The sequence below is a fragment of the Lutra lutra genome, chromosome 13 (genome assembly GCF_902655055.1).
Source record: "Lutra lutra chromosome 13, mLutLut1.2, whole genome shotgun sequence".
Taxonomy (NCBI): domain Eukaryota; kingdom Metazoa; phylum Chordata; class Mammalia; order Carnivora; family Mustelidae; genus Lutra; species Lutra lutra.
In genome coordinates this window covers 90,121,213-90,137,111 of record NC_062290.1, presented here as the reverse complement: position 1 = coordinate 90,137,111, position 15,899 = coordinate 90,121,213, and the positions used below count along the sequence as shown (strand labels likewise).

Genomic DNA, 15,899 nt, shown 5'->3' with positions numbered 1-15,899 from the left:
CGTGAGGCTGAGCTGTTGGGACCAGGCCATGATGCTTGGGAGACATGGGTAGGGTCACTCGGAGAGCGCTAGGTGTGGCTCTGAGGGCCTCCCGTAGCTCGCCCTGCACCCCCACCATGACCCCATGGAGTGGCAGCTGTCACAGCCCCTGGGGAGACAGAGACTGGGGAGACAGAGACTGGGGCTCAGACAGGTGAGCAGCCAACGTGACCAGAGCACGTGCCAGGGCCCTTCCCAGCATGCAGTGCTGCCTCCCAGCTGCAGGCAGAACGGGATGCTGGGGCACAGAGCTCCTGCCTCCACGCTTCCTCCAAACAGGGGCCCCAGTGAACCCTCCTGCCCTGGGATTTTAGACTCTTTTCAAACGCAAGCACCTCTGGGAGGGAAAACAAGAGACCCCGAGCTCCTGAGGGACCTGCTGCTCCGGGACGCAGATGCAGACACCGAGCCCCAGAGAAGGAAGGAGACGGGCAGAGGGAGGGCCTTCCTGGAGGTGTAGATCACAGACCTGTCCCTCTGCAGCAGGGACAGGAGTGTCCCGCCCTATCCATCCCCTCGGCTACCTCAAGGCATCAGGGGCTGCTATCTTCTTGCTTTTGCAGCTGCTGTTCCTTCTTCCAGAAGCCTCTCCCCAAACCCTTGGGCTGTGTTGGGGCTCGCCCTACCTTCCCAGGCACTCTCCCCAGGGCCCTGAGAGCAGATGCCATTACTGTGCCCTTTTGCTAAAGAGGAAATCGAGGGTCACAGAGGTGGAGTCATGAGCTTGACATCAGATGGTCAGCAGGCAGCGGGACCAGATGTGGAAAGAGCTTGTCTGGTCCCAGCGTCCCTGGACATGGCCCAGCCTCCTGCATTACAGGGGGGGATGCCTGTGTCTGGTGACGGCGTTGACCCTGGAGCCTGACCAAGGGCAGGGTCCTCATTAGACACTCTTGGGAAAAGCCATGGATACCCCTCCACAGACCCATGGAGCCCAGAAGGGGCACCCCACCATGACAATCGCAAGGATGCAGGCTCCCACATACTGAAAACCTCCCCTGTACCTGGAGGTCCCGAGAGGTGCTGTCCCTGTCACTCAGCCCTGTGCAGCAGAGCCTGGACAGAGCCCAACGTGACTAGAACACACGTCCCCTGTGCAGACACAACTCACTGGCCCACCCACCTGCTGGCTCCAGGGCTCACACACCCTGCAGCCCTTTGGACACAGAAGGGAACAGTGAGGTTGGGGGGGGGGGTGCTGTTTCTGATGCATGTTCACAACTTTTGCCTCCAGTGGGCATCCGAGCACCTGCCAGGCCCTGGCCCCAGCCACCTGTTTGCTGGTGACTCAGCAGACCCTGACCCTGGGGCCAGGAAATGGTGCCCATGGCAACTGCAGCCAGGCAACAGGCCACCAGAAATGGAGGGAGGGAGGGAGGGGATGGGAAGGGAGGCAGGAAGGACCCGGAAAGCACCTTGGATTGGAGATGTGGGTTCCCGGCTTCTGGAATCTGACTTTGCAGCTCCGTGAACCACTCTGCAAAAGCGAAAACTGTTCAGCTGCCGGGTGCAGCAGTCCAGGGGAAGCCAGAGGCCTTGAACCTGGCCTCTCCTGCTGCCGGATTCCCCTGGAGCAGCCCTGTTGATCAGGGAGATGTGGGGAGGCCCAGGAGCCACCCGCCCAGCCTCCCGGCCCTGGAAGGTACTGGTGCTCCCAGCCCCGAGTGCTTGTACCACAGTGCTGGGGGTGGGGGTCGGGGGGTTATCCTGCTGCATGTCTTCCAAACAGCTCCACTCAGGAATAACCGAGATACAAGAGATCGCATTTACTGAGAATCTCGGATTTAACGCAAAACCGTCACCACGATCGACACAAGGAACCTATCCATCACGGGCTGAGCCCTTCCCTTCGAGTCATCTCTGTTCTAGAGACAGGGAAACTGAGGCTCAGGTTAAGGAACTGGGCTGAGGCCTTGCTTGGCGGGTCCTGTGGCAGAACCAGGACTCGAACCCAGAGTGGCTGGGCCCCGCAAACCCCTGCTGGACGGTACAAGGGCCAGAGAGGGGAACCTCAGGGGCACATGTGGTCTGGGAAGCTACAGGGGACTTGGACACCCTGGCATGGCTGGGTGGGTTCAAGACAGGGAGAGAGGATGGCGGTCCAAGATTCACCCTGTTCTTAGAGTCTAATCACCTTTATTTTTCTTATTAGCAGCAAAATGAACAAAAGAGTGTTAGTTATTTTTTTTTGTTTGTTTTTCATTTTAATCTGTGATATTAACTTCAAATGTATGAAGTAGACATAGGGAAGGTCACTCGTGTATGTAACCTAGCAATACTTCAATTTACTGTGGATAAATGTTTAAGAATGCCACACACAGGGATGCCTGGGTGGCTCAGCGGGTTAAGCCTCTGCCTTCAGCTCAGTTCATGATCTCAGGGTCCTGGGATCGAGTCCCGCATCGGGCTCTCTGCTCAGCAGGGAGCCTGCTTCCCCCTATCTCTCTGCCTGCCTCTCTGCCTGCTTGTGATCTCTCTCTCTGTGTCAAATAAATAAATAAAAATCTTAAAAAAAAAAAAAAAGAATGCCACACACAAATGTAGACCTTCAGAAAAGGCAAAATGTAAGGCAACAGGCTATTTCTCATAATAGCTTTAAAAGACATTTTGGGGGACACCTGAGTGGCTCTGCTGGTTAAGTGGCCAGTTCTTGATTTCGGCTCAGGTCAGGATCTCAGGGTCGTGGGATTGAGCCCTACACGGGGTTCCATGCTCAGTGGGAAGTCTGCTTGAGAGTCTCTCTCCCTCTCCCTCTGACTCTCTTCTCTCTCTTTCTCAAATCAATAAATAAATCTTAAAAAAAAAAAATAGAAGTCCCTGCCCTGCTGTCTCCTAGAGGCATCTGGAGCCAAGAGGGTGGGCACTGGAGTGAGGGAGAGGAAACCCCATGGAGAGAGACAGACCGCCTGTGCCTGCCACGCTCTGCCTGTGAGCCCTGGTCCACCGCCCATCCTAGCCCACGTCACGTGGGGGTCTGACCGCACCCCCCACCCCCACAGCTGTGAGCTCCACAGGGACAGGGACCATCTCACAGACCATGCCTGACATGTGGCTGGTACTCAGAACGACTCTTTGGATGCCGTGGTCTAGAAGTCAGTTCCTTGCCTCAAAAGAGAAGGTTAGGGAAATCCCCTGAAAGCCTGGAATTCTAGGGGTGCCCTCATCCAGACACTAGTGAGCCTGCCTGCTTGGCCCTGGGGACTGAGCACAGTGGAAGAATGCACGCAGCCCCATGTCACCCCCGACATCCTTCACCAGAAGAGGGACACCTGGGAGGAAGAAAGAAGGTGGCCTCGTCCCGAGATGCCCGCCAGCCCGGCCCGAGTTGCAAAGGCAGGTGACATTCTCCGTGGCCCCAGCCAGAGCCGCCCTGCCACCTGCCGGCGACGGTGTTAGGCCAGCCGTGGCCCTCGCCCTGTTCCCTTGTGCTCTAAAATGTCAAAGCAGGAGCGAGGACAAGAGAGATACTGTGTTCAGTGCCACACTCGAGGAGGAGACTATTACTACCACATGGAGCTCAGAAAAGGTAAAGCAACTTCCCGGGGCCACACAGTAGCAGATGGCAGGGCTAGGACAGAAGCCCGGGCTGACTGCAGACCGCCTGTCCGTTGCTGCCCCGTGCCCTATATACTCGGGACTCTAGGGGACCACAGATTGCCTCCCCCTCACTGTCATCTTCCAGAAAACAAAACCCTCAATGAGCCATCACCAGTCAGTATATTTCTGTGTGTCAGGCCTACAGGCTGGCAAACATTCTTCCAGAACCCCTCCCTGGCATTCTGACTCAGCTGAGCTTGTTTCGTTACATTTTCTTAAAACCCTAGCGCCACCGAGGCCAGAAGAATTCTCTCGGACTTTGGGGTTTCTCATTCTAGGGCTGCTGCCCCTGTCCCTTTGGGGCGCCCTTTTGTGTCTGAAGAGCTAGGCTGCAATTCCACACTCTGACCAGGAGGTGCCGCTGCCGGGTCTCAGCCTGCCCTTAGGCTTGACATGCCGCTTCTCAGCTCTTGGGCACATCCTTGGTAAGACTGGGAATTGGGAAGGATTTTCTTCCCAATAGACAGATGAGAAAGCTGAGGCAAGGGGATTGCCCTAGTCTAGACACTGAGCTGGCTCTCAGCCGTGAATTCCTGGGGCCTGAGAATCAAATCAGGAACACTGGCTCCCTCGAGGACAGTGGAACTCCAGCAAAGGTCTCCCACCCATTCAAAGGGTCTGCCTGGGTTGGGGAGGCTGAGTCTCTGGTTCTGGTGAAAAGCCCCTGAGACGCGTGGTAGGGAGCCTAAAAAGATCTCACTAGATTCTGGTAAGAGACACACAAGAACATTTGGAGCCCATGGAGGAGAGGAGAGTGCATTCATTTATTTATTGATTCTACAAGTCTGGGGAGGGCGCCTGCCACCCGACAGAACATGCCGGGGCCTGGAAGGTCAACCCTGCCTACAGTGCTACAGCAGAGCTCAGAGCCTCAGACCCTGAGCTGGTTTCTCTCTTTCCACAAGGGTGCCCAAGGGCAAGGCACTCACTTCAGGGGCTTTGTGCTCTGGTGAAGGCAGCTGGCTGGCCTGGCTGGCTTCCCAGGACCCGTGGAGCTAAGATGAAATGGGGCATGGGAAAGTGCTTGCGCAGCAAGTGAGTCTGGGCCTGGCTCCCCTCTGTGAGTCAGGTTCCTGGGGCCCTAAACCAGGGGAAACGGCTACCAGCACTGCCACCTGGCCACAACCCCTCCCCCCCAGCAGGCCAGCAGTGGGTGGGGCACATGTGAGGACTCTGGGGACCTGATTATTCGTAGTGGGGGCCTCCCTCCTCTGCCCCACCGAGTGCCTGGCCCAGGCTCCAGGTGCTCTGAGGGCAGCCTTGTCAACTTGCACTGGGCAGAGCGTTCTGCTTCTCAGAGCAGTGCACAGGTGGCTCCAGCTGGGACAGGTCCCCATCCTGCCCCTGGGCTCCCCTGCCTGGGCTCTGAGAGGCAGATGAAGAGGGAAGGGAGTTTAGAATGAAGCCACCCCGGGGTCCATCCATCTCCAAAGTTCCCATCCCTTTGTGGCACTTTCCGTCTCCCTGGTCTTCCTCCCCACTGGAACCTTCAGTAGGAGTGCTGAGAGCTTGTCTCCTGTCCCATGTCCCCCAATTATGGCACAAGGGGAGACCGTTAATGAGTAAATGTACGTATGCACCGTTCTCAGTATGTCTACAGAGACTGCCCCACAGTCTCTGTTTCCTGAGCCCTGAGCCTGTGCCAGCTCTGACAGATGGAGAAACTGAGGCTCAGGCAGCTGGCAGCTGACCCAAGACTCCCCTTTGGTGCCTGCCTTTGCGGCTTGGGTCTACTGGCTCCAGAATCTGCCCTGTCACCAGCCGTGGTCTGGGAAGGAAGGATCAAAGCCCAGGGTCTATTTGATCCATCCTCGCGGAAAGGACAGGTTTGTTCCTGCCTGCGATGTGCAGCCAGACAGCGATGCTCTGGAGGAGACGCCCCCAGTGCGCAGAAAGGAACACTGAGGCGGCCGGGTCACGGGACCTCCTCAGGAGGCGCCCCGGCGGGCTGGGAGAGGAGTTTCCTCTATTTCACAAGGACTCTCCCTCCCTGGCGGGGCGCAGCCGCCCCAGATGCCAGAGACAACAGCAACCCGGACGGCGGACGTTTCCTGCGGAGCGGCCCCTCCCACAGCCCCGAGCCCAGCGCCGGCCAGAAACCGGGCTCCGCGACCCGGCGCCGCCACCCTCCCCACCCGGCGGAGATCGCTGATCCCTTTCAGAGCCAGAGACTGCGCACCCCTGCCGGGGAGGGAGCGCAGTCACACCACCCACGACTCCAGCGCCTCGCAGCCGGGGTCCCGGAGCCCAGCTGCCGGGAGTAACCTGAGGCTCGGGGCTGTGGGAGGGGCGATACGCCCAAGCCCCGGGACAGGGGGCCCAGGTGGGGCTGGAACTCCGGGTTCACGCGCAGAGAGGCGGAGACAGAGATCGCGCGGGGGGTGGCCAGAGAGGGGGCGAGAGAGTGGGGACCCCCCACACCCTCCGGACTCCAAGGTCTCCATCTGGGGGGTTCCGGCAGAAAGGAAGCTGGATTAGAGACGGAGACTCCAGAAAGGACCCCGGCCCGCAAAGGGGACAAATAACCCGACCTGCCGCCCTCGGAGTCCCCGGACACGCGCCCCGGCCCCACCCCCGAGGGCCCCAGGAATCCGGCCGCCCGGCGTCTGAGCCGCAGAAGACCGGGGCGTCGGCCTCCTTCCCTCCCGTCCGGTGCCAGCCCGGGGCGCGCGGCCACTCGGCGCCGCCCTCTGCTCCCGCCCGCGCGGGCGCCAGGAGCGCGGTCCCCTCGGCCTCCTCGGCTCGCTGTCGCTGGGACCCGCGGCGGGGTGTCTCCTAGGCGGCGGGGTGGGAGCGGGAGTCTCCGGCCGGGGGCTCCTTACCGTGGCCCGGGCGGCGGTGGCAGGCGGCGGAGCAGGGCTGGTTACGTCGCGAATCCCAGATTATAAACACCGGGCCGGGGGCAGGGCCGGGGACCGGGGACACGTGGGAGAGCGCGTGCGACAGGCCCCGCCCCCGGGTCCGGCCCCGACCCGGAGCCGCTCGGCGTCCGCGGCCACCTGCGGGTGTGGGCGGGGCCCGGTCGCACGCTCCCTCCTGGCCCGCCCCTCCCCCTCCCGCCCTCTGGGGGCCACAGGTGCTGCTGAGGACGCTGGGGCGGTGCTCCGCCCGGGTCCTCTCGCCCAGGCCCCTGGGCAGACACCTCCTCCGGACGCGGCGGTGGCTGGACGGCGCGCAGCTGGCCGGTGGGCTCGGCCGTCCTGCCAGACACTTGCCACCGCTCCGCGGTGGGAGTGGGAATTAAAGTCCCTTAGATGGGGGCACCTGGGTGGCTCAGTCGTTAAGCGGCTGCCTTTACCTCAGGTCGTGATCCCAGGTCCTGGAATTGAGCCCCACGTCGGGCTTGTGTGCTTGGCGGGAGGCCTACTTCTTCCTCTCCCTCTCCCCCTGCTTGTGTTCCGGCTCTCCCTGTGTCTCTCTGTCAAATACATAAAATCTTAAAAAAAAATTTTTTTTTAAAAAGTCCCTTAGGTGCGGTGAGTTTCGTGTCCACTCTTATCCCATGGTGGCCTTCTGCAGACCTCGAAAGCCCTCCCTTCCCCCCACAGTAGCCTCCATGAGCGGGAGCCCGGGGCGAGGAGGGGAGCGCACTGGAAGGTCGGGGTTTCATCCCTCCGTCCGGGGCTGCTTCTTGGCGGTCTCCCCAGAGGCTGGCAGCTGGCCAAACTCCCTGGGGCACCCAGTAAACAGTGAATAGAAGACTGGGCGACTGCTAAGCCATTGGACAGGCAGGTTCACAACTGAGGTTTACAGAAGTTAAGTTTCTTGCTTGCAAAGAGAAACCGGGAGCTGCTACCCCAGCCTGGCCTTGAGAAGGTTCTGCGTGTCAGACGTTGGCCAGCTTGGTTTAGAGGCCCCAAAGCCCCCATCACTGCAACCACAATTGAGCGAAATAGCAGGCAGGCGCCCCCTGCCTCTGGCGCCCAAACTCCAGAAGTGGCTGAGATGGCAAGGAGCCCCTTATGGGCTGGGTGGGGCCGGGAGGAGGGCGCCAGCTGGCCCCCTTAGCCCCTCCCTGAGCCGCTGGCCTTCCACACTAGCAGGAAGCAAGTGTGGAAGAGCCAAAAACTCACACCTGCTGCGGGTCGTGCAGCCTTGGGCAGCTTCCTTCCCCAGCGGAGGTGGGGAGGAGGGGGAGCGTTTCCACAGTCCTCTCTGTCTCCATCCTATGACTCTGTGCTGGGTCTTTGAGATGCCCTTTGAGAAAGTTGGGGGGAGTGTGGGTGCATGGGGGGGCACCTCCTTGGAGTTATTACAGAGGGAGTGGGGAGGGAAACTGAGGTAGTGAGGCCTGGCCCTCCCCTGAAGTCCCTAAAGCTAGTGGTGGCCCCAGAGAGAAGCCTCATGACCCAGACCTTAGAAAGATGGTGGGGTGAGGAACGAGCTCCTGCCAGTCTAGGATGGATGGGTGGGAGGTAGGGGGGGTGGGAGAGGAAGTAAGGTCATCTGTGTCGATCTGGGACACAATTACACCCTTGTGGTTCTCACCAAGCACTGTTTCATCTCCCTGCCTTCACTTACTCTTCACAACTACCCTATATGAAATCACTGTGACCGTTATCCCCATTTTACAGATGGGAACCTGCAGCACAGAGGGAGGGTGTGTCTTCCCCAAGGTCACACAGCAGGTTAGTGGCAGAGTGTGATTGCCCAGAGTCTGAAGCTCTGGCCCAGCCCTCTGTTTTAGTTCAGGCTTGAGCTGAACTGGTAGAGGCACCAGGGTCTCAGTCCCAGGGTCACAGGCTGTGGGGACCTTTACTCTGTGTTGCAGAAATGACTCCAGTCCAGGGGACTGTCCCTTTCTGATGCACAGGCGCTGGTGACATTAGGGACAGTGGTGTCACAGCTCTTCTGAAAGTAAAAAGGGCCCAACTTCCCAGTACAGGTCCTGCCCACTGGGCACCAGAGGGGTATGAGAGGCAGAGTTGAAGGCCAGAGTGGATTGGCTGGCTCCCCGATGAGCCACTTTCCACCTGCAGCCCTCCATCCACACCCTGCCCCAGCCCTTTCCCTGAAGAGCAGATCCTGGGTCCTGCACTGGGGCGTGGCCAGAGGGGATCCCCCACCTTTGCCTTTCACCCACACCCAGGTCAGGGCTGCTCAAGGAGCCCACATATCTCCTAGTAAGTAAGTGACCTTGGGTGGTGCCTCTTAAAGCATAGCAGCACGTAGGCCAAAGCAGGTGGAGAAACTGAGGCACTGGAGTCTGGGATGTTCGTATCTTCTGCATGTATCCAGAGTCTGCCCCTTCCATTCCTTTCCATCTCCACCTACCCCACATTGTCCTGTCTTCTCTTACTCGACCATTGTTATTGCCTCCTTAATCATTTCTCTGTTTCACCAGTTTCCCGCCCCTCCCTACACCCCTCCCCCATCCTTTCTTTACCCAAGAGCAGAGAGTTCTTAAAAACTCAGAACAAGTCACTCCCTTCTTAAGCCCTTTGGTGGTTCATTTTTCCCTATCAGTTCCCGGTTGTTCCAACAACATTAGTCGAAGACTTTCCTTTCTCCATTGAATTCCATTGGCACATTTGTTGAAAATTAATTGACCCTGTAAATGTGAATATGTTTCTGGACTCCCTCTTCTGTTCCACTGACCTATTTATTTATCCTTATGCCAATACTATGCTGTCTTGATTACTACAGCTTTATAGTAAGCTTTCAAGTCAGATAGTGCATATCTTCCAATTTTGTTCTGTTTCAAAATTGTTGTGGCTGTCCTGGGTCTTTTGCACTTCCATGTAAACAGTAGGCACAGATTGCCAGTTTATATCAAAAGCCTGCTGGGATTTTGATTGGGGATTGCAATGACCATATATCAGCTTGGGGGTGGGGAGTGGACACCTTAACAATATTGAGTTTTTCAATCCATGATCATGGTATACCTCTCTAGTTATTTATACCTTCTTAAATTTTCCAGCATATAAGAAGACTTCAAACTGTTCATTGAAAAGTATTAGTTGCTATTTACATGAGCAATGAGAGAGAAACCCAGTCAGGTCAATCTATAGGAGATTACGTCTTGAGATGATCTTCATTTGTGATGAATTCAATTTTTGTTTTAAACCAAAGGTGTATCTCTCAGGTGGTGTTGAAATGGATTGTCACAAAATGGATTCACATTTTGTGACAATGTGAATGTCACATTTGTCACAATGACAATCCACAAAATGGATTGTCAGGAGTGTCACAAAATGGATTCTTCATTTGGTGTGAACTCTCAGGTAAGAATCTTTTAAGGAGATAGACTAGCAGGACACGAGCTAGAAAAGCTGGAGTTTTTTAAGTTTCCTGCAGGTGATGACATGTTCCTAATAAACTAGGTGGGGCTGGACATCCTCCATTTGGGAAAGTATGTGGTGATTATGGGAAAGGCCTGGGGTCTGTAGCATCAGTGTGAACAAGGTCACTTTTCATGCTGGAAGAGATAGAGCTTCTTGGAGTCACAAATATAGCTACTCCAGAACTCAGCTTTGAGATGGATATTTGACTGGCCAGCCTAGAAGACTTGACAGGTGGAGGCCTGTTCTCAGGAAATGCCCAAATCTTCTACTCAGAGAAGAGGAAAACCTGGGAGATTGGGGCATCTTTGGTGGGTATAAAAGTCCTCAATTTCAATGGGCATGCCAAAGGCTCCATCTTGGTTCAAATGTCTGCGCCATGTTTTTTTGTTTCCAGTGTATAGTTTTTGCTTATCTTTCATTAGACTTATTTCTAAGTATTTTAAGTGTTTTGATACTATTGTACATTAAATTTTAAATTTCATTTTCTGTCATTTGTTGCTCATATATGGAAATACAACTGATTTTCGTATATTTGCCTTATATTCTGCAACCTTGCTAATGTCATGGATTCATTCTAGTAGATATTTGTAAACCCCTTAAGCTTTTCCGTGTAGACAATACCATTGTCTGTGAACAGAGGGACTCTTACGTTCATCTGTATTATCTTTTTGCCTCTTATTCTTGCCTTATTGCAATGCTGAGAACCCCCAGTAAGTGTTGAATAAAAATGGGGACGGTGGGTATCCTTGTGTTATTCATGATCTTAGGGGAAGGCATTCATTTAGTCTTTCACTGATAACTGTGATATTAGTGCAGGTTTTCTGTAGACACTTTTCATCAGATGAAGAAGCTCACTTTTAGTTTATTGAGAGTTTTTATCATGAGTAGGGGCTGAATTTTGTCAAGTGCTTTTTCTGCTTCTATTGAGATAATCATATATGTTTTTCCATTTATTCTTTTTTTTAGATTTTATTTATTTATTTATTTTATTAGTTTTTTAAAGATTTTATTTATTTATTTGACAGAAACCGCAAGTAGGCAGAGAGGCAGGCAGAAAGAGAGAGGAGGAAGCAGGCTCCCTGCTGAGCAGAGAGCCCGATGGGACTCGATCCCAGGACCCTGAGATCATGACCTGAGCCGAACAAAGGCAGTCGCTTAACCAACTGAGCCACCCAGGTGCCCCGATTTTCTGTTGATTCTATAAATATGGTTACTTTGATTGATTTTCAAGTTTTGAACGAAGCTTGCATTCCTGGAATAATTATATCTCAATAAAGTTGATTTTTAAGTTTTTAAGGCAAAACACGGGGGATGGGAGCTTAGGGTTAAAAGAGACGTGAAGGATGTACTTAATCACAAGATGTAGACTTCATTTAGATCCTGATTTTTTTTTTTAAGATTTTATTTCTTTGTCAGAGAGAGAAAGAGAGAGAGCGCAAGTAGGGGGAGTGGCAGACAGAGGGAGAAGCAGGCTCCTCTAGGAGCAGGGAGCCCAATGCGGGACTCCATTCCAGGACCCTGGGATCACAACCTGAGCCAAAAGCAGGCGCTCAACTGACTGAGCTACCTGGGCATCCCCAGATCCTGAGTTTTTTTAAGCATAAAAGAAACACCCTCTTTGTGAGCGTTTGGAAATTGAACACTGACAGGACCTTGAATGATGGTAAGAAATTACTGGTTGGTTTTTCTTTTTTCTTTTCTTTTTTTTTTTTTTTTTACTAGATGTGATAATGATATTGTAGACAAGGGTTTTATTGATTTTTTTTAAGTTTCAGAGATATATTTTAAAATATCAATGAATTAAAGCATTTTTTAGAAAGCCTTTGATGATCTGTCATCACTCGTAGCATCAAATCTAGAGCCCTGTACTTTCTCTTCCGCCCTCACCCTCTGCACCCTGGTTGCACTGGCCTGCTTGTGCTTTCTTTGGCCTGTCAAACTCCTTGCTGCCTTATGGTCTCTGCACTTACCGTTCCTTGGCGATGCCTCTCTGACCCCCCCCCACCTTCCTCCCACCAGATCCGTCCCTTGTCAGATGCTATCCATCCTGCTGACACACAGTAGATGCCTGGAGTTTCAGGAAAGGATGGTGCAACATTCTTCCTCTCCCCGCCGCTGCCGTCATCACCTCTCACCTGTACCGCTCGAAAAACCTGTCTTTCCGGCTACGCTCACCGCCGCCCCAGTCCACCCCCAACACTGCAGCCAGGACGGTTTTTCAGAAGGTGGGCTCCGATTCTTGTGGCCACTTGTCTGAACATAGATACAGCCTGAACATCTAACCAAGGAGCAGGACTCTCTTGTCGTCCTTCTCTCCTCTGCCACCGGAGGGCTCTGCGCCTGCTAGTCACAAAGGGGCCCGGGAATGTAGAGACCCTAAGCATGTCACCCCGGGACCATCTCGTGGTTGGCACCAGATACCACTCTGCTGCTGCCCAGACCTGGACACTGGCTCCAGGAACAAGAGTGTCCCCTAGGCCGGACCCCAGGTGGCCTGTCTCTGCCCAGAGGGAACACAGAGTCCAGTTGTTGGGTTCTTGAAAAAACTACATCAGGGAGTTTAATAAGTGACCTGCAGGGCTGTTTACCAACATTGATAGTTTGGGACAGCCTCAGCCTCAGCCTGGAGCTAGGGCTCTGGGTCGCTGGATGGCCCCTTGGCCAATGATTGCCTGCCGGCAGCTGGAAAAGCAGAAGTGGAAAGCACTGCCTTGGAGCTGGCTCCCGTGGCAGCTCCCAAGGGAGGCTCCTCTTCTTCTCTGGGACCATCCCTAGGGATGTGGGAAGGGGCGGGTGGAGTCAGGGGCGGTGGGCAGTACAAGGTCAGGAATCATAGCCTGGATTCCAGGCCAAGTCTGCCACTGCTCGGCAAGACATTGAGCAATCAGTCCTTTCCACCAGCCAGCCTCAAATAGAAATTTAGATGGTGGGGGAGAAAGGAGGCAGAACTGAACGGACACTCCCTTGGCAGCTCCTCAGGTCTTGAATTGCCGTGGTCCCTCCTCTTCATCGGGCTCCTGGCTCTCCCCCTCCTCCCCATCCTCCTTTCTTGGGGGAGGGGAGGCAGGGGACCCTGCAGGCTAATGCCCCTGGGCTCTGGAGTCAGAAGACCTGGTTGAGTTCTTCTTCTCCCCTTCAGGCTGTGTGAGCTTGGACAGGTGTCTCACCTTCTCTGAGCCCCCATTCCTTCATCTTTGCAATGGGCATACTCTTTCTTGCCTCTGGATCTCCTCGGAGAATTAAAATTCATAAAGAGACAGTTTACGAATATGAAGGGTGAAGGGGGGACTGGGAGGCAGCAGGCAGGAGACAGCAGGGGTGAAAGAGAGTCAGCACCTCCCCTCCACTCATCTCACCTCTGCAGTGCCTCATCTGGGACTGACCTTTTCATGGGCTCCATAAAAAAATTAACAGCCCAGCAAATGGCAGGGCTCAGTTGTGACTTTTGGCCCCTAGGGTTGCACAAAGAGGGGCATTTAGCCCAAGGACGGTCTTCATAGGTGGGTGCTGGGTAAATGCGTGTTGGGAAGGGCTTGCAGGACCCCAGCCCCTCCACCCAGTGTGAAATCCCACCATTAGTGACATCTGTGGCTTAGTTACATCAGGGGCGGCAAACTACAGTCCCCACCAGTTTTTGTGAAGCCTGCAAGCTAAGAATGGTGTTTGCATTTGTAAATGGTTGGAAAAAAAAAATCTAAGGGAGACTATTTCGTGACATGTGACGATTGTATGAACTTCAAACGTAAGTGCCCACGAATAGTTTCTTTTTTTTTTTTTAAAGATTTTATTTATTTATTTGACAGAGAGAGATCACAAGCAGGCAGAGAGGCAGGCAGAGAGAGAGGAGGAAGCAGGCTCCCTGCTGAGCAGAGAGCCCGATGCGATGCGGGGCTCGATCCCAGGACCCTGAGATCATGACCCAAGCCGAAGGCAGTGGCTTAACCCACTGAGCCACCCAGGCGCCCCGCCCACGAATAGTTTCATTGGAACACAGCCACGTTTCCTCATTCGTGTGCTGCCCGTGGCTTTCCAGGGTCGCAACAGTAAGGGGAGTGGTTTCAACAGAGACTGTTCTGCAAAGCCCAGAGCACTCCTTATTCGGCCCTTTAAGGAAAAAGTGTGCAGACCCCTGGTTTAAACAAAAGCAAGACCAAAAAGTAGCTTCGAAAGTGGAAGCGCCCTGGGAAGATTCCGGAGGCTGGAAGTTGTTGGCTGGAAGTCCGGAGTCCCAGTCTAACCATCCAGCCAGTGGCTGGGTCGTGACCCCTCTCCAAGCCTCGTTTTCTCTGTCAAATGACACAGCGATTTAATGCAGCAACGTTTAATCCAGCATTGCTGGAAGCCTCCGTTTATACAGTCTGATTGTCACCCACCCCTTAATAAGAAGTAACTCAGACGGCTTTCCTCCGTGCCCAGACGAGAGCTTGAGGATACACAGGGGGGACGGGACAGTGTCACACTGAGCAAGGGGAACAAGGAGGAAGGAAGGGTTTCTCCTCTTCAAAACCATGTGCAAAAGAGCCTCTTTCTGTCACAGGCCATGGCCAGGGGCAGCTGGCAACAGGGGGTCACTGAGGCAAGGGCTGCAGCCAGCCCAGGGCAGGGTCGGGGTGTGCGGGGGGTGGTGTGGGAAGACAAGCAGCACACTCTCCTTCTGCCGGGACTCTGGAGTCTCAGATGCTGTCCCAGCACACTGGAGACCGGCCAATACATACAGAGATGTTCTAATCCTGTCCCTTCCCAGCTCATTCCACCAAAGCCAAAGTCCCCTCAACAGCCCAGAGGCCCCAAGGATCCCACCCAACACCCTTATCTTTCTGATCACAGCTCCCTCTTCCTTCCCCCAACCCAGGGCAACTCCAGCCTCCCCCACCTTCTTGCAGGATGTCCAGAGGAGACCACCTTCCAGCCTAAGGCCCAGGGCTGCCAGACCAGAAGGTTGGTGGCCACCGCCCACCCTGACCCTCCCGCACAGCCAAAGCCTGTCCTTACCAAAGCAAAATAACTGGACGAAGAAATCGAGTTGGTTAAAACATTTTTATATTATATGGACACACGGGGCTCAGGGTGACAGTGCCATCTGTGGGCGGAGGATAGCCGCTGCGGCCGTCTGGGGGTCTGTCTCTCCCCCTGGGGCCTCCTGGTGTGCTGTGTCCCAGCCAGGTCTCCCCGGGGCTTGGAGGAGCAGGTCAGACAAGCAGGCTTCCCTGCAGTCCAGCCCGAGGGCTTCACCACCTAAGGGCAACCTAACACTCCTGACGGCTGAGCTCCACCTCCGCGAGGGTAGGAGTTGGGTTCGCGCGATCCCGGGGTCAAGGTTACATCCTCCCCTTTGCAGAGCGGCGGGTCTTGTTTGCCGAAAGGCCCGATGACGCACAGGGGTGGGAGATGATGTCGCTGGCCACAGCCCGGTGGCGGCGAGGGCAAGGACCAACTGGGCGGTGGGGGCTGGGCCTGCTCCTCCCTGTCCCCCATCCTCGGAGGTCACTGGTCCAAAAGCTGCTGCCGGCGACCACGCCCCTCAGTAGGGATAAGGGGACACCGCGATGAGCAGGACGAAGACACTTTGGTGGCGCGGCGCCGCGGCGCGCACCGTCAGCCGGTAGAGGCCAGCGCGGGTGAGCGCGCGGCGGGTGTAGACCGCGCCCTGGCCGGCGCGCAGCGGGCGCAGTGCGAAGGGGCTGCGCGGGTCGGGCTCGAGCACGCTGAGCTCCGTGCGGTTGGCGGGGACGCCGGCCTCGGAGAAGGCGGCGAGGCGGGCCACGTCGTGGTGGGCGCGCACGCCCAGGGGCAGCGGCAGCAGCTTGTACAGCAGCGCGGAGGGGCTGCCCGCGCTGCAGTCCTGCGAGCAGCGCCGGAAACACGTCCTGCGGGCGGGATACACGGACCGACTCCGGTGGCCGGCGGTATAAACCGGCCCTCAGCCCCGAGCCCCGCAGTCCTCGCCCCCAGTGCCTTCTCTACAAGCACCACTGTTAG

The 15,899-nt window shown here is 55.4% G+C and overlaps 2 protein-coding genes across 2 annotated transcripts in view; both read right to left on the bottom strand.

Annotated features, from left to right (window-relative positions):
* ASS1 (argininosuccinate synthase 1) overlaps positions 1 to 6,555 on the bottom strand; it is a 52,353-nt gene extending 45,798 nt beyond the window's left edge. Inside the window, exons 1-2 of the mRNA XM_047700278.1 lie at positions 6,459 to 6,555; positions 1,455 to 1,516 (exon numbers count right to left, since the gene is read on the bottom strand). The gene's annotated coding sequence lies outside the window, so the exon portion shown is untranslated. The remainder of the gene's footprint in view (positions 1 to 1,454; positions 1,517 to 6,458) is intronic.
* Positions 6,556 to 14,943: 8,388 nt separating this feature from the next.
* HMCN2 (hemicentin 2) overlaps positions 14,944 to 15,899 on the bottom strand; it is a 146,656-nt gene continuing 145,700 nt past the window's right edge. The window contains 1 exon segment of the mRNA XM_047700354.1: positions 14,944 to 15,787. Coding sequence (XP_047556310.1) covers positions 15,442 to 15,787 — 346 coding nt within the window. The 3' untranslated portion in view covers positions 14,944 to 15,441.